The 23674-nt window shown below is 36.1% G+C and overlaps 1 protein-coding gene across 1 annotated transcript; it reads left to right on the plus strand.

The window, feature by feature from the left end:
• The first annotated feature begins 1327 nt into the window (after positions 1-1327).
• On the plus strand, positions 1328-23431 carry alkbh8 (alkB homolog 8, tRNA methyltransferase). The gene is made up of 11 exons (XM_056476197.1): positions 1328-1462; positions 2762-2996; positions 3071-3202; positions 6032-6127; positions 7962-8066; positions 8144-8214; positions 11103-11209; positions 11635-11786; positions 14504-14760; positions 20005-20154; positions 21864-23431. Exons 1-11 carry the CDS (start codon positions 1328-1330, stop codon positions 22428-22430), a joined length of 2007 nt encoding a protein of 668 aa, XP_056332172.1. The 3' UTR covers positions 22431-23431.
• Positions 23432-23674: the final 243 nt, after the last annotated feature.

Raw genomic sequence — 23674 nt, forward strand, 5'->3', positions numbered from 1 at the left:
TTCATTAAGACTAGAATGATTTTAATGGCAGAAAATGGGCTTATAAAAACCTTAATCTCGTTATTGCACTGAAGTGTCCATGGACTTGTGGTATTATTCTGCAGATGTTGATTTAGAAGTCTTTTGAAGGGTAGAAAATCATATCAAGCCAACATCATCTATTGAAAATGGCTTTTCTTGTCTGCTGGTTTATTCAAGTGAATCCAGATTTCTCCTGGCCTGATCATCTGATAAGTAAACAAACTAATACACAAACTAAATTAAACATTATTTTTGTACAAGCGTGTTCTCATTTAAAGGAGCTGTTAGTAATCTAAATGACAAGTTCAGATGTTTAGAAGTAGAGGCAAGCAATTAAAACAATTTTAATTTAGTTTTGATTGTTTTTTTATTCATATCTGAAGTCATGCTTCATGTCATCAACACTTTTGGTCAAATGCCATCAGGATAGTCAACGAATGTCCCAATTTGAAGGATTCACATAAATAATTGGCTAATCTATTTCATATAATGCATAACAAATTTTTAATTTTATTTTATTACAAAGTTTCTAAAATGTGTTTTTACAGAACTGACATGTATTATTAACATGATAATATATTGCAACCATAACTGTTTCTGGTATGGTTTAACATGTTTCTGATAGTTTTAACGTGACAACATTTGAAAGTGTATTTCTAACTAGTATGTTGTTGCTACTTGTATGTTTAGTACACAGTATGTGTTTTAGCATGGAAAATAAATTACCATTAGATGTTGCCGTGTCTCGAAAGTTGTTAGCATTTTTCATGTCATGTAACAACAAACAACATTTTACGCGTGCACGTTTAGCATGTTACTAGCATGATTATATTACATTTCTAGCATGAGTTAACGTTCTAGATCAAGAATGCTCTCATATGATAGCTTGAATTATGTTTTGCCCATGGTTTTGCCACAATTCTAGCACAGGGCGAACATGTTGCTAGCATTAATTCCCAAGTTTGCATTTATACCACTTGTTGTTAAATGTTGCTAATATTTTATTTTCTGGCATGGAAAGAGAATGTTTCATTTTTTTAAACTCTGCACATTACTAGCCGGTTTGATGACTGCACGTTTTTTGTGGCATGTTTATGTAGTTTTTTATCATGTAGAATGTGCTTTCGGAGAAATAATCAGAGGCGAGATTTACAGGGATGGACTATGTCCAAATGTACTACAAAATGACTTTGCACGATTTAAGTATACTTTACTAAAATAAAATAAAAAAATCGAATAATTATTCGGATACTAGGAACCAACCTTTCAGTTCGTGCTCACGGCGGATCAATTATGCGGTTGCACAATGGAGAGCAGCATGGATAGCTCGAGAAATGTCAGAAGAACTAAAGAGGAGAGAAAACTACTCCGAAGACAGATTAAAGCCAGTCACACATTACTGAAGCACGAGGACATAACCACAGTATCACATCCCTCAAAGGTACTTATGAAACCTATTTTGGTGTATTGTCACTCAGATGAATTTAGTTCCCACGTTGCAGAGTTTAAATCAACAGTGCCATAGACTTCTGTCATAATGTAATGTGTCATTCATTGTAAAGAACTAATGCTGAAATATATGTGCTGAAAATTTATGTTTTTGCTATTTAATCCACAGACTTAATTTTTAACGAATGTAGTGCAATCCATGGTAAACGGTTTTAAATGTAATGTAAAATTTAAAGGGTTAGTTCACCTAAAAGCTATGAAGGTTCTAGATGTACTCACCTTTGACTTGTTCCAAACCTGAACGAGATTTTATTGGTTATTTTGTTAAACAAAAAGAAGATATTTTGAAGAATGTTGACAACCAGTAATCATTGACATCCATAGCATTTGTTTTTCTTTTGTGTCAATGGTTAATGGCTTCCAGCATGCTTCAAAATAATTTCAACAGGTAAATAAAAAACTCATAGTAGTAGAGGATGAGTAAATGGTGATAACACTTTCATTTTTGGCTGAACTGTCCCTATAAAATCAGTAATATATTTGTGTAACTTATGATGCAGGATATAGCTTTGCTTGTTTAATGTAATGTAAAATTTAAAGGGTTAGTTCACCAAAAAATGAAAGAAGTTCTAGATTTACTCACCTTTGACTTGTTCCAAATCTGAACAAGCTGTTTTGTTAAACACAAAAAAGATATTTTGAAGAATGTTGACAACCAGTAACCATTGACATCAATAGTGTTTGTTTTTCTTGAGTGTATATGGTTAATGGCTTCCAACATGCTTCACAATAATTTCAACAGGTAAAAAACAGTCTGTTTTGGAAAAGTAGAGGATGAGTAAATGGTGATAACACTGATTTTTTGTGTGAACTGTCACTATAAAGTCAGTAATATTTTTGTGTATCTTATGATGTATGCTGAATATTGCTTTGCCTGTTAAGTGTAATGTAAAATTCAAAGGGTTAGTTCACCAAAAAACGAAAAAAGTTCTACATTTACTCACCTTTACTCACCCAAACCTGAACATTTTTTTTTTCAGCTTTTTTTTTTAAAGAAGATATTTTGAAGAATGTTGACAACCAGTAACCATTGACATCCATAGCATCATTTTCTTGTGTGTAAATGGTTACCATGCTTCAAAATAATTTCAACGGGTAAAAAGAAAACTCAAATCAGTTTTGTCCCTATAAAATCTATAATTTTTGTGTTAATTATGATGTATGCAGAGTATTGCTTTGCCTAAAAAAAGCAGTCAGTGATGTCTTTATTTCTGCATGTCTGTTATTGCAGCATCTGGTGGTTTCTAATGGCGGTTTGGGGAATGGAGTGACCCGAGAGTCTCTACTGGAGGTTCTTAAAGAAGGAGGAACTGTTGAGTCTCTCCTCACCCCTCCATCAAAACCATATGCCTTTGTGTCATATTCATCAATCGAAGCTGGCCAGAACGCATACACACTTCTGAATGGACGAACACTACGGTGTCAGGATCAAACTGTGACACTTTATTTCAGCTATGTTGTGAAAGGTGCGTCACTCGGGACATGTTTTAATAAATGCTGTAATTAAGCTCTCTGTTTAATGAATCTGTTTGTTTTTCAGTGGACTGTGACAGGAGTGTGTCCTGTGCTTTGCCTCCTGGTTTGTCTGTATTGGAGGATTTTGTGTCTTTGGAGGAGGAGCTGCAGCTTCTGAAGGCTGTTGATTGGACACCACACACTGATGATGTCACTGGTAAGAGATGGTTAATTTCATTGTTAAAGGGCACCTGTTTTACCCCTTTTACAAGATGTAAGAGACGCCTTTGGTGTCTCCAGAATGTGTCTGTCAAATTTCAACTCAAAAACCCATCAGATAATTTATTATAGCCTCCAGAATCTGCCTGTTTTTGCTGTCTGAATACATTGTAGCTGTTTTTGGTAGCCTGTGGCTTTAAATGCAAATGAGCTGCTTTTCCCAGCCCACTGTTCTCACATGTGTGTCTGCTTCTCATCATATAAACATCCGTCAGTGACAGAAACAGACTCAAATGAAGCTAAAATACAGTTTATTCAGGGGCGTAGCAACCGGGGGGGATGGGGAGATACGTCCCCCTCACTTTTAGAGACAGACCATTTAGAAACGGGGGATTAATAATTAAATGAACGTAAACTTTTGTATCTCATACAGCTGTCCCCCCTACTTTTAAGATACCCACTACACCCCTGAGTTCATTAGTCAAAAATACCAAGTAAGTTTATTTGATGTATTTGTGGTGGAGTTTATTTAAGCCATTCTGAAATGATGAGTCGCACACAAATGCTTTTTGTGATGAGTCACACACAAATGCCACCATGTAGCCGTGGTGAATTATATCGGTTAAGAATTACACAGCGATTTTACTGTCTTTATTACAAACATGCTCTGTTTTAAAAAGGTTTTAAACTTATAAAACTTATAAATATCACAGAGAGTTGGAACAAATATTTGAATCCCAGTTTATTCACAAAAAACAGTTCTGTGGATTTGTTTACATACTATTATAGAAACATGGCATCTGTCAATCAATTGGTGGGCGGGGATAGCTGCACTCCTATGTCACTTTGTGGTGGGCCTCAAAATCCCTGGGGTTTGGGTCCTATTTTAACGTCAGGAAATTTTTAAAAAGAGGCTTGTTTATATGACTCCAATATGACAGTGGACACACTACTCAAATACACAGTTCTGTCCGAACAGTTTACAAAAGTTGATTTTCATCATAGGTGCCCTTTAACTTTGTGTCACACTGTACATTTATTATACACCTAAATACCTAGATTTAATATTTTCCTTGCTGAATTTTTTTTTTTCAAAATGATTTTTGTTCAATGTGAATCTCTTAAGCTTAATGATGATGATGATGATGATGATGATGATGATGATGATGATGATGATGATGATGATGATGATAATAATAATAATAATAATAATAATAATACTAATAATAATAATAATAAGTTTCTTAAAGTGTATAATCTTTTTTTCTTAATGATTGAGGCTTTGTAAACATTTTTTCCTCTTTCTCTCTTTCCTAACTTTTGTTATTGTGTTTTCTGTTCAAAACAGTGATGTTATTTAAAAATTAAATAAATAAATATTTTTAAAAAGTCAAATACTGGATTTACACTTAATATTTCATAAATGTGTGAATTCTGTGGTCAAGAAAAAGAAACACTTTTTCATATCTTATTTCCATTGTGTTTACTCAAGAATATTTTAAAAAGATTTGTTATTGTTTATTAACAAAATTAAAAAATGTGTAAGATAGAAATGTTATTTGATGTATTGTTTTATTCTGATAATGAGAACTTGAATTGTTAAGGACAACATGTTTTTAATTTGTTTATGTCATTAGGAAAATACCATATACATAAGAGAAAGTGGGCTCAATGTAAACCAAACCTTTCCCATTTTATTAATGACTTCAAGTTACATGTAAATATTTTAGAATAATCGCTAAACAAAAAATCACTGAAAACATTTAATGCTCTGAAAACATTTAACCCTTATGTGCTGTTGGGGATGTTTTCATCCTCTCTGGGGTGCTTTTGAGTCCTAACTTGGCCATAACGTTCTGTGTTTCAGCTAGCTGATTTATTTTGGTGACAAATATTATTCTGACACATATTTTGGGAAAATGCTTTTAATTTATTAGAGCTAAGTAAAAATTAGACATTTCCCAACAGGGAAAACCAGCAACAATCAAAAATGCATGATTATATGGTGTCATGGTTTTGCAATTAAAAAATGTGGTTATAATGGAAGTCAACGGGGGCAAAAACAACCACCAATAGTAAATTGAGGATGAAAATCCTGTGCTGCACAAAAACTAACAATGCATCAAAGACAATGTTGTTAATAATCTTTCACATCTCCAAGACTGTGATAAAAGGTTTAAAAAATTCAGTCCACAACTACTTTTTATACTGAAAATACGTCATTTTGTGTGTGTTTTTTTCCACCAAATCAGTGTCATCCTGTAATTTTCTAAACAATTTAGCAGTTTTGATCAGGCATGAGGTTGATTAACAGATTTATGCAAAAAAAAAAATTGGAAATATTCATCTGATGCATTTTTACAGCAGTTTAATTTAGTGGATGTTTTCATCCCAAACATAACAAAAGGCTAGTAAATTTGAACAATGCACAAGGGTTACATTCATGTAAATGTCTAATATTAATATTTTCTTTGTCAAAAGACAATTTGAATATGTAATACCTCTTGTTCTTGTGGCATTGAATTAATGAAGTGAATAAAAATGTAAGTTTGAGTCGAGTCTTTAATAAAAAAGGTCAGTTTTAATGCTGTATATAGTATCAGATATAAGTATATAGATATCCAACAATGAAACTGATACAGCTGTCATTTTTTTCTGAATTTATTGGTGTGTTTTTGAGTGAAATGGAAAATTTGTTTGAGGATATTTATTCAGAATTTCAAATTAAATATTGTCATTTGCAGCTTGTCATATTCATTTTTTAGTCCTCATTTTCATACTAAATTTTCTATTTATTAATTCTGATCACGTTGATTTTGTATTTCAGTGCAGAAAGCTTTGAAACACAGAAGAGTGAAGCATTATGGTTACGAGTTTCGCTATGATAATAATAATGTGGACAAAGACAAGCCATTGCCAGGTGGTGAGTGTTGAAAAAAAGACATGTTTTTTTGCTTCTTGGTTCGGGTTTGGTAAGATGAATGTTTTTTTGAACATCAAGCTTATATTCATTTGATTAAAGTACAGTAAAAACAGCATGTTTATAAATGACTTATTAAAATTTAAAGTAATTTTGTTTCTTCTTTTGTTTAAAATGCCAATAATTACACTAATGACATTTCAAACTTTCCATCCACCTATTTTTATGTATATTTTGCATATGCGCATAAAACTGTTGATGGACATGCCAAGATGTGCATCAATTTTGAAAATGCGCATAAAAAACATATGCACATAACCGAGTAGGATAAACTTTTTATTCTAGAAAAAAAGATGTGCACAAATTACGATGGAAACCCTTTTACCGAACAAATTTCAGTATGCGCATTAAAAAGGTCATGTGCTTTTGTTATAAGAGATCATGTGATGTTAAATATGTGTGTGAATGGACAAACCACCAGCTGAGCACTTTGTAAAGCTGTGGTCACACTGCACTTTTCTTCCCATAAACTTCCATTCATACGCAGGCAAATGCGTCAGACTGGAAACGTAAGCTTGTGCGACAAGTTTCGCAGTTCGCTACATTGCAAAGTTTAAGCTTGGTGAACTCTGACCTACGTAATTGCATCACTTGACTGCGTGAGACCAATCGAAGATCAAAACATGACCTCTCTGGATAGAAATTTAAAATATGGACCAATCACTCGCTTTTTTAAATGTCTAATCATCTTGTTTAATCCCACTCCCTTTCGCAGCGCCGAACAACAGAGTTTTGCATGCGCAAACTCTAGTGTGATCGCAGTTTAAAACATCTGAAATGTTGTTTTGGTCATTTCTAAAACACCTTAACCATTTCAGTATAAGTGTTATTTTATTATTAATGACCTCCAGAATTAAGAGCGTCTGTGCTCCGCGCCTCACTCCTCCAAACGCCACCACGTGTTCATTGCATGTCAGCATCGTCTTCTGAGGCGCAAGTAATGTATTAAATAAAGAAAAGATTCACGCAGCTTCTCCTACCACAGTAAATGACATTTTACTTTTGATAATTGGTGCAAGTTTATCAGGAAGTGACGTTTTTGTTTGTTTGACTCATTAATTGGAAACGCTGCTTTATTTGCTCGTCTTATATGCGATATTCCAGTTTTATGTGTAAATTTAATTCACATCTTTAGATGGAAACATAGCTAGTGTCAGTTGATCCTTCAGAAATACTTTTTAGTATGTTAAACTGATGCCTGTGAAACGTTTTTGGTATTGTCAAAGCTGAAAACAGATCTTTTTCTTAATAGTTGTGTGGGAATTTTGGTTAATATAAATTGAATGTTCGAAATATATTTGAAATTTATTTTTTAACATTCTAATTGTCTCATTTGATCACATGCATGAGTGAACTGTCATGCTATTACAAAATCGCAGAATTTAAGGTCTGTTTTCTTTAAAAATCAATAGTCTTTACTGCCTGATTGATATACGATATAAAATAGGTCTCAGACCAGACAAGAAGCGCTGAATTAAATTCCATTGTTCTATGCCTTATCTTTAAAATATGGACATTTATTTTACCACAGTATTTTAAATGGAGTTTCTGAGCTTGCCTGCTGCTCCTTACGGCGCTTGAATTCACAACTAAATGATTGTTTATGTATATTTAACTGATCTTATTTTAATTAATTCAGATTATCGATGCTGTAAAAGGAACCTTATGTAATTGAAAGTAGTCACATTAACTTTGCATAACATGTGTACGTATCTGTGTAATGTAAGTATTCTACATCTAATATCATTCAAAACTGAATTGACACCTGTCATTTCAGGCTTGCCGGTGGAATGTGATGCTTTACTACAAAGATGTTTGGCTGGCGGCCATATAAGTGTCCTTCCAGACCAGCTCACTGTAAACCAATACCAAAGCGGACAAGGTAGTACATCACCTATTCACGCAGCTGAGGGGAGATTTATGTCTGTTTTTATGAGTTGATGTTATTGTCTGTTACAGGGATTCCCCCTCATGTGGACACTCACTCTCCTTTTGAGGACACCATCCTTTCCTTGAGTCTCGGTGCAAAGGTATTGAATTTAATGTGATGTTATTTTATTTTTTTTAATATTATCTCTTACTTTTTAAAGGGATAATTCAGCCATAAAATGAAAAACTCATGGATGTACTCAACATCAAGTGGTTCTAAATGTTTAAGATTTTTTTCTGTTGAACAGCAAGGAAGATTTTCTGAAAATGTTGGCAAAAAGGCAGCCATTGACATCTATAGTAAGAACAAAAAATACTATGGAAGTCAGTGGCTGCGTTTTTCCCTGCATTCCTAAGTATTCTTTATTATTCAAAAGAAGAAAGAAAGGTTTGGAAGAAGTGCATCTTTTTTTAATTTTGGGGTGAACAATCCCTAAAATTTTGAAATACTTGTTATTAGTGACATTGATGGTCAATAAATGAACTTCAGCCAGCATCCATAAGAAACTGAAAGTCAGTATTTAAAGGGCCATGAAACCTGCCCTGTCTCAACAGGGTGTTTTCACACCTCTAGTTTGAAAAAAAGTCAGGAGAGTGTCCAGCTTTGTTTAGGTGGCTGTGTCGAGTGGTGAAAGAGGGAAGGGTTTGCATGAAAAGGGGAGTTTTTAAGGTGCACTACAGCTGATTTTCACACCGCCATGCAAATACAGACGCAAGGGAGATGGACAGTGATTTAGAAAGCACCATTTACAGCTGATCTGAGAGCTGTGCAGAAGTGGAAGATTTTCAGTCCATAATATTGTAGTAATATTACTGTAAACTTAGTAACTAAATCATTTTGACTAAGGCATGTTTTTAAAAACTGAAAGAGTACTGCTGACGATACTAACTAACTTTGCCATCTGAATAAACATATACAAAGAACACTGATCACACGCTTACTAAATCTGTAGAGACAGGACAATCAACACCAACTGTAACCGCGTCTTTTTTTAATAGAAGACTTTGTTTCGCATTTCCAGATGCGAAAAGCTCTCGGGTAAAAAAATGTTCCTTACAAACATATTTTTGTCACGTGTTAGCAGACCACTGTAATCCACATATGTGTGTCCACACACAGTGCTCTCATCATGGGAAAATGGAAACAAAACATTCGTTGCAGCACATTTATAAACGCAACACTGACGAGCCATGTCTCTGAGCAATTCTTCGTCATCTACTAGTTTTAATTACAGTTGGCAACACATGGCGTCTCTCTGAACACTGTAACAAATAAAAAGAGTCTTCGAAGCTATATCATGCATATATTAATGAAGTTGCATGTTGTTCACAATAGAGTGCGCTGATTGGTTCGAAGTCTTTCTCATGAATTAATGAACACATGTGCTGAAAACTCAATGACATCACTGTACCGGCTGGTACACACAGCCAATCTCCACGCTGGAATTTACACAATGATCTCATCGCCATGACGTAACTTATTTCTTTTTTAACTGGAATAACGAATTTGCTCTAAACAACATAAAAACAACCAATTTTCATTTTTTAGTGAAATATATGTGTCCTAATAGTGTTTTTAGCAACGTGGCACATATATATGACTCTCAACATCTCAAAAAATGCGTTTTGATGTTTCATGACCTTTTAACATGCATTGTCTTCTTTGTCTGGTTAAATGACGAGTTACAGACCATTGTAAAGGTATATGCTGCCACCTACGATAATGACGTGTGTAAAATTATGGCTTAGCGAGGGTTGTTTGTATCCACATGGCCTTTGTTTTGGGTGAATCCGTGTCGTGATGACGTCATAGAAAGCGTCTAGATCCCGAATTTGCAGAAAATCTGCGGCATTTCAGAAAAAATGTGAGATCTGTAAAATTTTGGGGAGTTTGCTTGATTTTGCAATAAATTCAGCAATCGCACAATCCTGGAGAGGCTGGAAAGTGATTTAATGGCCAGATTTACTGACAAGTTAATCTTTCGTTTTTTGATTAGAAGTTAAACAAAAATATGTTTTCAATGATATACTGAATATGTCTGCACTGCTGAGGGTGACATTTAGATGAATATGTAAATATGCATAGCACTCTGTTTTAATGGGAACAGATAAGCTCATTAAAATTGAGCTGTTATGTAATGACATGTTATGTTATCCTATCCTATATTATTCTATGCTGTGTTACACTTAGTTAGGTAAGCTATTGCTAGGTTAGTTTGAATTTTTGTGCTATGCTATGTTATACTATGTTATGCTTGGTTAAGTTAGGTTTTTGTGCTATGCTATGCTAGCTTATGTTAAATTATGCTATGCTAAGTTAGGTAAAATTAGGTTAGGCTTGTTGTGCTGTGCTAGCAATATTATGTTAGGTTGCGATATGTTACATTATGATAAGTTGATTTAAAAAGTGTAATTGAGACTATAGATTATTTTGATCTGGTTAGACGAGACTAGAGCTTGAAATAATCCCTTTTCTATTTGCATTTCACTAACATTGACATGATTGAGATTATTGCACTGTGTCTTTAATGTTTTAAGCATTCATTCATATTTTAAGTAACAGAATTATAGAGGGTCCTGGGAATGCAGGAAAATAGGAATTTTCCTGACCAGAATTCTCTTTTTTTTTTTTAAACATAAACATCGGTCTACAAGCTTTAATAGACATTCTAGGAAGTCTGAAAGGTCTAAGTTTTTAAGTTTTGTGTCAGGTTTTTCTATCATTGACGATAAAAAATGACTAATGCATGAAAATTCTCACACACAGCTACTTTAACATTGGTATTTTGTGTTGGTCAGTGTGATAAAGTGGAGCAGTGTTCTGTTACACCAGGCCTGTTCAGACGTATTGATTGGTTATGGTACAGCAGCATCATTGATTATCTGATTTTCCTTTGTCAAAACAAAGATGGAGATGGAAAATGATCCTCCTGATTTTCCCACATGGATGAATATCTCTGTTTGACATCTTGTCTCCGTTTTTCTACAGACAGTCATGGACTTTAAGCATCCTGACGGACGTTCTGTCGCTGTGGTGCTGCCAGAGAGAAGTCTGCTTGTGATGAAAGGAGAGAGCCGCTATCTGTGGACTCACGGGTGAGAAATATAAATTTTTTAATGTTATGCTTGTCTTTTTCTCATTATTGTGATGTGTATACATGCAATATATTTGACAATTTTATATACCACGTTTTTTAAGTTTTTATTAGTGATATTTAGATCAAAAATCACTTGACACAATGAAAAAATCTCTTTACCGATATATTAATCAAATAATCTATGTATAATTTTGCATGTGTGTTTATGTTTCAGTGTATATTTAGCATTATGATGTATATATTTGCACTAATGCATATATGCATGTCATTTAGTTTAGTTTTTTTAAGTAATTATTTTATGGGTGACCAAAATAATACATCTTATTTATATATTTAATGATTTAAAAATATACTTTTCATATTTACAAAAGCATACATTTTTGTTCTAATTGATGAACATGTTTTGTGTGTGTTTAATGTCAGCATAACACCTCGGAAGTTTGATGTGGTACCTGTGTCGGAGACTGGAGGATCAGGGGTCACGACTTCTGACTTGAGTAATCTGACCCTGAGCCGGCGTGATACCAGGACATCGCTGACTTTCCGCAAAATACGGCATACTCCCTGCAACTGTGGTGAGTGAAGTACTTTTATTTATTCATTTATTTTAAAGTAATAATATATCACAATTGGGGAATAACCAACCTATGTCACACATGACGTCACACAGGTTAAACCGCGCATACCGGTTACAAAAAAGGACCAGTTGTAATAGCAAACGAATCGTGTTGTGCGGTAGGATGCCAAAATCGAAGGTCCAAAAATTGAAAACTTAAATTTTACCATACACCACACTGCTTTTAATGCCAACTGCAAATGTCTTTGGCTAACGGCCATCAGAAGAACTGAATGGAGTGATTAAGAATGCTGCACTCTGCAGTTCTCATTTTATATCAGGTAAGTTCACGCTATGCTGAATCATACACATTACTCGTTTTTGATTGCAGCAATGATTTCAGCAAAAACAGTTAAATATGATGAATAAAACTGCAGAAACTGAATGCTAAGAATGAAATGTAAAAAGTGTAAGTTCACATACCCTGCCGTACAGGTGCAGTTCGCGGTCAGAATGCAGTAGTTTTGCTTGTTGACGATTACCCAGGGTTGTATAGCTCTGTTTTCTTTTCTTGTCTTTGGCTAGGCAGAACCTCTGTTTTTAGCACTACAAAGTTTTGAATCTGGTGATCATGGAGCATTATTTCTTGCACATGACCACACAGAACAAAATTGTTGGCATCCAAAGACTTGTCGGCCTTTAACTTCTCTCTTGTAAAAACACTTGGAGTTTCATGAAAGTTGTATATTTCGGGCTGGATGCTTGGCCATTTCGTCTTATCCAATATCCATTGGAAGGGTGCTATCGCAAATGGACCTGTCTGACAAACGTCGCTCACTTTAACATTAATTTTGCAGAATAACTGCTTATCACTGGGTGACAAGCTGTTATAATACACTGAAAGATTATGTTAATAATATATATCATAAGTAATCAATGAAGCTTATTTCTAATACAACAACTAACTCTATACCGCATCTGTCCTTCCCTTGCTGTAAATGCTAGCGCTCCCGTTTTTTTCTGCAACCTCACTGCGCGCGCATCCTGAATGTTTATAAACCAGTAATTCGCCTATAAATACAAAACATGTCATTTTGGCAGTTGCTACTATAAAGTAGGTTTTGAGTTGTAAAATGTTGAGGATGCTTTTATAGTACAGTGACATCGTATATGTTAGAAGATTGAGTGAATTTAAATTTCTCAGTTCATGACCTCTTTAAAAATGTTTATTCATCATTCTAGATATTAAATAGGCCTTTAGAGACTTCAAAAACATTTTTAAATATCTGATTTGTATTCTGAGCAGAATTGTATATAGTTATAATATTACACAATTTAATATTTGTGGTGTAACGGATCACAAACCTCACGGTTTGGATCACATTATGGTGTTTTAGTCATGGATCAGACCATTTTCAGGTCAGTCAAAAAGAAGAGGAGACAAATGTAATTTACTTTCCATTTATCACAAAAACAGTACTGCAAGAATATTTGGTTTAACAAACACAAAAATTTAAAAATTTGGTTTAACAAACACAACCTGTAATTTTAATAAAATTAAAAGGAAGAAATAACCAGCTGAATAAAAATAAATAGTAAAATAATCAGTACTGTGAATAATTTACTGTTACTACTACTGTAGCTGATAACTAATTGTAGAAATCTAACATTATTATTTGTACAACTTATACAATGTACAATATTTATTTTTAGTCTCATTTTCAATAAATGATTCAGTGATTCACTCATAAAACTTCATGTTTCATTGCTAGATGTGTCATTTTTGAAGAATTGGCTGGTTGTTGCCACCTATTGGTTAATTAATGTAATTGCTGCCTACAACTTTCATTTTTGAGCGTCAAAAATACCTTTAAAAACCTAAGAAACCCACCACATCCCGAATATCCTACCACAACTTTGTCCATCATCATGATATTTTACAGGAAAACCTAAATGCTTTTATACATGTGATTTTATTGACACAAGAGGCATTCTGTATGTGATTGTTACAAATTTAGGATTAATCTACAAGTGAAAAAAAGTGTTGGCCTAATCCTCAAGTCCTGTGTGTTCTGAACTGTGAGTTGTGATCTGTATGAATCATGGATCAACCGTGATCCATTGCGTCCCTATTTAATATACATAACTATGTATTATATACAAAATTATTAGCCCCTACTGTGAAATATTTTGAACATTTTTTTTTATTTTGGCGGGAAAAAAAAAAGTTACTTGGAGAAAAAGAACTCACATTTTTTATTTTTTTATTATTGTTTTGGCTACAAAACAAACCACATTCATTAATTTTCCTTGGGCTTAGTCCCTTATTTATCATGGGCCACCACAGTGGAATGAACCGGCAACTTATCCAGCATATGTTTTACGCTGCGGATGCCCTTTCAGCCGTAACCCAGAACTAGGAAACACCCATACACTCACATTCACACACACACTCATACACAATGGCCAATTTAGCTAATCCAATTCACCTAAAGCGCATGTCTTTTGGACTGTGGGGGAAACCGGAGCACCTGGAGGAAACCCACGCAAACTCCACACAGAGAACATGTAAACTCCACACAGAAATGCCAACTGGCCCAGCCGGGTCTCAAACCAGCGACCATCTTACTGTGAGGCAACAGTGCTAACCACTGAGCCACCGTGCTGCCCCTGAAACTTGCTATGCATTTGTTTATTTTTGTAAACGTAAAACTGATTATTTTTCCTGTTGTATAGCTTATCCGTCTGTATGTGACAGCCAGCGGCCACCATCTCCCCCCGCTGTGCCTGTAGCTGAAGGAGATGCATGTCGTTTGGAGTCACAGTACGTTCATCAGGTTTATGAAGAGATTTCCTCCCACTTCAGCAACACACGACACTCGCCGTGGCCCCAGGTGCGAGACTTCCTGTTGTCTATTCCACCTGGTAGTTTTCTGGCAGATGTCGGATGCGGCAATGGCAAATACCTGGGGATCAATCCTGCAGTGAGGGCGGTAAGTAAAACACCACGGGACTCTTTATCAGGAAGTCTCTTAGTAAGGTGTCTCAGTAGTTTTGCATCTGTGCTTGTATTATGCCTTTTTGAATATTTTCTTTCATGTAGTGTGAAATGCTTCGTTTCCACTGATTGGTACTGTACAGTGCGGTACAGGTCACCTTTATCAGGCTTGTGTGTCCGCTGCCAAATGGTACCAATGGTGCCCTTTCGGTTGGTGGGGTGTTCGACAGAAAGTTGCAGTTGACGTCATTCTCGCTCGAACTTCTCATATCATATGAGAAGCACTTCTTACTAAACAAATGCTTTACTTCTGTATAAATGCTAAATACTAACCTTTTTATGAACAGGATCATATAACTGCAAATCAATGATAATGTAAAATAGCCTACTGTAATGTCTGCGATTTTATAAAATAAATAATAAATGAAACCCATCTCACTTATGACAGTAAACTTTACAGTCTCTGAAATGTTACCAATTACAAAAAAAATACATCAAGGCTTTATTTGGGTTCATAAGCCATACGAAACATATACAGTCAGTACAAACCTCTCCTCTTTATTCCTCACTAGCACATTTAATGTTAGCATCCTTTTAAAAAGTAATTCTGTGATTCCCAGTTCATAATAGTCCAAAAGGTGATGATAATAGTTAAACATGGCAGTTTGTTCATGTTTTATGTTGCTGAAAGAATCATTTGCTCCTTTGTTTTTTTGCTCTTCACTCTCGCATTTGTCTGTTTTCGAAACTATCGGATGTCAGAAGTACTTCAGTAGTCACGCGCACGTTATTATCATCAGCTAAAGTTCGTCAGTTCAAATATAGACACTCGGCAAGTGCATGCAAATCTCTGGTGAAAGTGAAACCACTCACGCTTTTAGACGGCCTTGTAAACAACAAGAGGACATACGGCGGGCTTTTCTTCTTGGCTTTGTGGCTGTTCATCAAGACAACGACAAGGTTTGTTTGAGCTTGCGTCGACCATGGCTCATTATTATATGTATGTATTATTATGGTGTAATGTCTCAGTTGTATAATTAAAAATGCCGCTTCCTTTGTTTCCATTCTCCTGGCTTTTGCGTGCGCTAGTGATGTGCTAGTGATGTTTTAAACCAATAGCATTCAGCTGCACATCTAGCTCTGCCTTTTTGTACCCTTTTGTTGTGTTAGGTACCCTTTAGAAAGGGTACCCAGAAAGTAATATGATACGGTTCGCTTTTTGGTACTTTTTGACAGTGGAAACGGCCATAAAAGCACACTGACCTGTATTGTAACGTGTTGTAGCACTCAGTGGAAACGGGCCATAACACACAGGCTTCCCACAGGTCATGGAAGTTCTGGAATATCATGGGATTTTAAAAGGTCGATTCCAGACATTGAAAGTCAGGGAATTTTATTTATTTATTGTTTTAAAAGTCATGGAATATCAGGGATTTTTGTTTGTTAAGTTTAATTTTTACTTTCTGTTTAGTTGAATTTTTAATTTCCATACCATTAACTTTGGTTTACATTTTTACCTATTGTAATGGTTGGTCTATTTTATTCCTTTGTTGCTTGTCAACCGGCAATCACCTAAAGTCAGCGTGAAACAAAAATAACATTGTGCTTTTTTCCCCCATCATGACAAAAATGTAGGGCAGTGTGCAATTTCATTCTTTAGGAACCAATTGGATTGTTGGGAGATGGGCATTGCTACCAAAATGGGGGGGAGATTTGCCCAATGATGACTAGAAATATAAGCTAAATTTCACAGATAGAATCGTATCATGTTCATTTAACCCACTGCCACTTGAAAAGGCAGAGCATGAGACACGCCCTGATAGCCCCGCCCTAAAGGCAAACCATGTGACCAGAGGTGAAGAAAAGTCATTTTGAGGGAGGAAGGGAAAGTAATGGTGTTTGATTAAAGATTATTAAAGAGTACAATTTTTTTTTTTAAATAAAGTGCACAGATAAATTTTTTAGAACAAGCACTACTACATGAAAAAAGAAGCGTAGATTTTGATTTCATGCTAACTTTAAGTCAAAGGTAGTCACTGGGCAGCACCTGTTAACATACTACATTGTTTTGTGTCTGCTCGGTGCTCATCACAACAGCTGCTCCTTTTATTTTTTTATTATTCACCTTATTTTGCAATGTGGAAGTTGGCTCTTTTATTTTTTTTCTTTCTTTCTTTTTTATTGCAATAACAGGCAATTACAATAAAAATACAGAAGAATAAGTATAATACAAACAATGCATATATTACTTTTTGCACAAAAAAGGACAGATTTTTAAAGAAGTATTACAGTGGTATGGCAAAGAGAAAGATAGTGAGAAAGAAAAAAGATAAATAAAATATTTAAAAAAAGGAGAGAGCGGGCACATGAAAAATAACACCAATTAATGCAGAATAATAAGTAAATCATGATTTAGAAGTTTTAATTGCTTTCTTGTTATGAGACTCTGAAATGGTATTCAAGTACAGATCCAGTTCTCATTTAAACTTTCCAATAAATAACATTAGGTTAATACAAAAACTTGAATTAAGGAATTGTTTTTCCCCAAAATAACATGTCTATAGCTTAAAGGAAGTTGGCTCTTTTCTGCCAATATGTTTGGACTTGATTTTTTTGATACAATGGGTAAATGACTAGGAATAACAAATGCTTCAAAACAGCGCTTTTATAGCAACACAATACAAGTCATATGTTAAGAAAATACCAGTTTGCAACATCAAACAGCATAACAAGTTGACGTCAAGTTGTTTTATACGGCTAAAAATTAATCGAAGTGACTTCGGCTTACTCTCTATTTCAGAGGTCGCCACAGCGGAATGAACCACCAACTATTGCTGTGCATGCCCTTCCAGCCACAACCCAATATTGGGAAACACCCAAGCAAGCACACACACACACACACACACACACACACACTTATACACTACAGATCGTTTAGTTAATTCAATTCACCTATAGCGCATGTCTTTGGACTGAGGGGGAAACTGGAGCATGCGGAGGAAATCCATGTGAACACGGGGAGAACATGCAAACTCTACACAGAAATGCCAACTGATCCAGCTGGGACTCGAACCAATGACCTTCTTGCTGTGGGGTGGCAGTGCTAACCACTGAACCACCAAGCCACACCACTCTTACGTAAAAAACTGTTTGTGGAAATTCAGCTTTTTGAAGGAATTCAACATTTGGAATCCTGAATGTTTGTAAATCCAAAAGGACTGCAAAGTTACGATGATTAAAATGGATGGTAATGGTCTCCCAAAAAATATAATTAATGCTAATTTACCTCAGATGAGTTGTCAGTAATTGCTGTCTTATGTTCTGCATAAAGCTGCACATTTTCATAATGCCAGGCTACAGATTCATTGGATGCTTGTGAGCTTCTGCTTTGATTCTCAAACACTGGTTGCTGCTAAAGAAGAACAGAAATTCAGATATTGTAATGGAGTCCCTGACATATGCTGTAAGCAGAGAACCAATCACAACAGACTGGGTCAAATCTAACCAATAAGAGTAGAGTAAGCTCTCAAAAGAGTCGGTTTTAAAGAGCCCATATTATACATGAAATAGGGTCATATTTAGGTTGTAAGGGTCTCCAACAACAGTCTAATATGCATGCAAGGTCAGAAAACACTTTGATGGTCTTATAACCTGCATTTATTTTTACCTAATTATCCCAACGACTCCCATATGAATCGTTCAGCGATTCATGTGTTCCCAACCCCCTCCTCAGCGCGAAGCTAATCTGCGCTGATTGGACCGATGACAGCCTGCTGCGATTGGTCGACAGTGACAGGCTTCAGCACGAGACAGAGTGAAATGCCCAGCTGGTAATCAACTATATAAAAGTAGTCACAGTGCACACGCGCTTCATAGTGTAAGGCTTTTTTCACACACACACACAACCCTCCTCAGAAGAACTGGGGAGATCGACGCGAGTCTCTCTCTCTGTCTCTCTCTCTCTCCCTCTCCCTCTCCCTCTCTCTCACACACACACAACGCTCCTCAGAAGAACTAGGGAAAGCGACGCGAGTCTCTCTCTCTCTCTCTCTCTCTCTCTCTCTCTCTCTCTCTCTCACACACACACACACACACACAACGCTCCTCAGAAAAACTAGGGAAAGCGACGTGAGTCTCTCTCTCTCTCTCTCACACACACACACAACGCTCCTCAGAAGAACTAGGGAAAGCGACGCGAGTCTCTCTCTCTCTCTCTCTCTCTCTCTCTCACACACACACACAACGCTCCTCAGAAGAACTAGGGAAAGCGACGCGAGTCTCTCTCTCTCTCTCTCTCTCTCTCTCTCTCTCTCACACACACACACACACACACAACGCTCCTCAGAAAACTAGGGAAAGCGACGTGAGTCTCTCTCTCTCTCTCTCACACACACACACAACGCTCCTCAGAAGAACTAGGGAAAGCGACGCGAGTCTCTCTCTCTCTCTCTCTCTCTCTCTCACACACACACACACACACACACACACACACACACACACACACACAACGCTCCTCAGAAGAACTAGGGAAAGTGACACAAGTCTCCTGTCTCCTAGCTTACGATCGATCGCCATAGCAACGACAAACGGCAGTGGAACGCGAGCTCACAAAAGCCTTTAACGTTAAATCCGTAAACAAAGCGGCACGCGTCGCGTTTTTAACGTGGCTTACATGTGATAAGAGAATATAAAGAGTAACCGCGTGTACTGTACCAGGTTAACAACTCATCTTTGGGTAGAGACTGTCAATATTATCCATCTGAGCACAGCGTGACTTCATTGGACCGGCGGCGTCTGTGTGTGTGTGTCTAGTGTTTTTTCTGTGTTAGTGGGCGGGGCCGCAGGTTTCAAATCTCCCTGGTTTGCGCGCGTAACTACTGGCGAGGCTTGTGTTTCGTGGCTGCGTCATCGCGAAACACCTAATGACTCGTTATCAAGGCGACTCGTTTGAAGCACTATGAGTCGACTCTTTTATAGGTGAATCAATAGTTTTAAACACTGTACACTTACAGATTTAAGCCTTAGCTGGATATTTCACTTCACTTAGAGCTGTGTTACACACTACATGGAAGGGCATTTTCAAAAACCCATAATATGGGCTCTTTAAAGAGAAAATAAAGAGAATTTTTATTTTTACCTTGGATACTTTGTAAACCTATTGTAGGAAGGATCTTCAGAATAGCATAATGGGACACTCGAACCCTCAATAAGCAGTCTGATGTCTTATGTCTGTCTGCAGGTGGGCTGTGACCGCAGTGTTAATCTGGTTCAGATCTGCATTGAGCGAGGGTACGAGGCGTTTGTGTCCGATGCGCTGTCTGTCCCCCTGCGCAGCGGCAGCTGTGATGCCTGCATCTCCATTGCCGTCATCCATCATTTCGCCACCCAGGTTAGCATACAGCACTTGGAAATTCTGCGAAATACACAGTATAATCATACTGTAGACCCTTTTCACATTTCTGGGTTTCTAAGTAGCGGAAGTCTTCATGGTTGGGCAAACTTAGAGCGCGGTAAATGGGAGATTACAACAAATAATTTTTTTACAATCTTACTTGCTGAAATAATAGATGATAAACATGACTGTGGTGTGATCAAGACATTCAGAAAAAGGAAAAAAATAATCTGGGACCAACGTCAAATGTACTGTCCTGCTCTTACACAATGCTTTCCAAATGCCTCACATAAGCGATAATTCGTTTTTTTTTTTTTTTTTTTGTAATTTGATGCAAATATCTTATAATGCATACGTAAATACACATAAATGTGCATATGCTGTTGTTTTTTTTTATCTAAATATTAAAAACTTAAAAGAATTTAGGATGCTGATTTACAGTAACGCGACATAACAAAGATCCATTAACCCCCACAGTGTCTACTTTCCAGTTACTCTGTGGCATTACTCAGGCCGGTTTTGACTAGTGATGGCTACTTTACGATTTTTTGGTTTCGAATCAGTGGTTCAGAGCACATATCAAATGGTGGCGTGACTTCACTAAACGGGGCTTTGTTGCATCATTATGGTTTCAAAACTTTTTAAAAATTGAATTGTTCTCCACTTGCAGGCAATCTGTATATTACAATAAAATCCACATGAAACATCGCCCCCAGTGGCAAATCAATATACTTTACCTGATCTCAGATCAGTTTTACAAGTTTGTCAACATTTTACTGAGACGTTTGTAAAATGAAAAGGAATAATAGTTTATAATTTACAATTTTTGCACAATTGAACAAACAATATACAAGCCTTAAAAATGCACAAAAAAACGCATATTATGCAGACACTTTATATTTACTGATATCAGATGATAAGCTGAGTGCATTTAAAGATTAGGCTTTACATTTAAAGTTTGCGATATGTTTGTAAATTCAAATGCATGTTTTGCCTGAGTTTTTATTCCATTTACACTGTTTTGACCATCATTTTGAAAAGCTTTTGTTTTAAAAGCTTTGTCCTCCTGGTCAAGCCAAGACTCGAACCAGCTGCGAGGCAATCATGTTAACCACTTGGCCACCGTGCCACCTAAAAGAAGCAAAAAATTCTGCTTTATCATAGGATCAAATAAAATGTAAAACATGTTAAAGTAAAACAGGGTCATTTGAATTTTATTCATGTATAACATTACTGTTTTTGCTGTATTTTTGAGCAAATGATTGCAAATTTTCTTTAAAAACACACACAAAAAATGTCCAACCCCAAAAATTGTATTAGTGTTTGTTAAACTGTTAAACTTTAAACTTTAAACTATAAATTTTAATATATTTTACTTTAATGTTTTTGGTAGTTTTTCTGATGTTTAGGAGTGTTAGTATCTATCTACTGGTGCATTCTGTTTACCTGAATATGACCATAAGGTTTAAAATGAGGCAGTCTCTTAAATTATTTGTAATAAATACTACTTCCTTTTCATTTTTTAGTACACGAGGCTTTTAATAACATAAATAACATTTCAAAATTCATAATATCTGCATTAGGAAACAGGAAAAAAGATGCTTGGACAAAATCATCTGAGTTTAAACTGGAATGGTAAAATACATTAGTGATGAATTATGTGTAAATATATACATGACGCTGAACAAACTTGCATGTGTTGTTAGGAGAGAAGACGAGCTGCTATCAGAGAGCTGATCCGGTTAATAAAGGTAGGAGGAAGAGCTCTAATCTACGTTTGGGCCATGGAGCAAGAATACAACAAACAAAAATCTAAATATCTGAAAGAAAAAGCATCTGGAACTAGCAGGGATGATGGCGAGGAGCTTAAAACTGAAGAAAATAAGGCAAACCAACAGGAGGAACACGATAGAAAAATGACTTCAGACATTCAGTGCACAGGTTTTAGTAATGTGACGCAACCGAAAATACATGTCCACACTAATCGAACAGCTTTCCTGTCCCAGGACCTCCTGGTGCCGTGGCATTTAAAAAGTATTATGGAGAATAAGAAGGGAGCAACGAGTGACAATGCAGATGTCCCTGTGGAAAACGCAACTCAGAAGCCTGTATTTCACCGCTATTATCATGTCTTCCAGCAGGGAGAGCTGGAGGAGCTGTGTTTGGGGGTAAAAGGAGTAAAAGTGCTCAGGAGTTACCATGATCAGGGTAACTGGTGTGTGGAACTGGAAAAGACGCATGGTATCTTTTCAAATATTGCACCGGGAAAATGAAAAGTTCTATTTTCTTTAATAAATGACAGGCTAAAATGTACATTTTAATATTAATTTGAAATGTTTTAATGCACGCAATGATGGCTAATAAATGACAACAGCAGAATAATGACAATGTTGAGCGTTTTTATAAAACAGTGCAACATGTACAAAACCTACTTTATTGCTCTTCAAATAATTTAGTAAGGTCTGCAATACATTAATTGATGTGACTTCTTACAGTTATACACTTTTTCTTGCAGTTGTAAATTTGTCTTACTGTTCTGACTTTTTAACCCCTTCGGATCCAGTGTCCATTACAATGGACATCACATCAGCCCATGTTTTTTGTGGTTCCTGAACATTTCATCTAATCTAAAGCCTGCAGTCCATGAGAGTGGACGATTGTCACCAATCAAATGGCAGTAAGGCTCGGCATGTTGTAAATTGAATAAATACACAACACTACCTGACAAACACTCGACTATCCAGGTTTTAGGAACAACAAATAATAACTTGACTTCTAGTTGATCATTTGGTATCATCAATGGCTTATATGAAAGGCAAAGGGCTCTAGATCAGTGTATCCCAACCCTGTTCCTGGAGGCACACCAACAGTACGTATTTTGGAAGTCTCCCTTATCTGACCCATTCGTTTCAGGTTTCCGAGTCTCTTCTAATTATCTGATGATTTGATTCAGGTGTGTTTGAATAGGAAGAGGTTGAAAATGTGTACTGTTTGTGTGCCTTCAGGAACAGGGTTGGGAAAAACTGCTCTAGATGATACTTATTTTACCAAAATAAAATATGATCATGCCTTGATTTTTAATTATTTAATTAGGACAGTAAGGTCTGACTTTGCTTAGACAAAAGTCTTGTCACTTAACAGAAATAATGTTCAGTATAGAATATAAAGTCATGGTGCAGTGGAAAAAGAATTAATATTGTGTATGACTCCCATGAGCTTGGAGGACTGCATCCACACATCTCTGCAATGACTCAAATAACTAATTAATAAAGTCATCTGTAATGGCAAAGAAAGCGTTCTTGCAGGACTCCCAGAGCTCATCAAGATTCTTTGGATTCATCTTCAATGTCTCCATCTTACCTCAGACATGCTCAATGTCCATGTCTGGTGACTGGGCTGGCCAATCCTGGAGCACCTTGACCTTTGTTTTCAGGAACCTTGATGTGGAGGTTGAAGTATGAGAAGGAGCGCTATCCTGCTGAAGAATTTATCCTCTCCTGTGATTTGTAATGTAATG

The sequence above is a fragment of the Danio aesculapii genome, chromosome 16 (assembly GCF_903798145.1).
Source record: "Danio aesculapii chromosome 16, fDanAes4.1, whole genome shotgun sequence".
In the NCBI taxonomy this organism is placed as follows: Eukaryota; Metazoa; Chordata; class Actinopteri; order Cypriniformes; family Danionidae; genus Danio; species Danio aesculapii.

What these genes read in the sequence shown, in the direction of transcription:
- alkbh8 (XM_056476197.1), top strand. Translation starts at nt 1,328, where the DNA reads ATGGAGAGCAGCATGGATAGCTCGAGAAATGTCAGAAGAACTAAAGAG. An exon ending in AGACAAGCCATTGCCAGGTG is followed by an intron (nt 6,128 to 7,961) that starts GTGAGTGTTGAA and finishes CTGTCATTTCAG; the next exon opens with GCTTGCCGGTGGAATGTGAT. An exon ending in GCATACTCCCTGCAACTGTG is followed by an intron (nt 11,787 to 14,503) that starts GTGAGTGAAGTA and finishes CCTGTTGTATAG; the next exon opens with CTTATCCGTCTGTATGTGAC.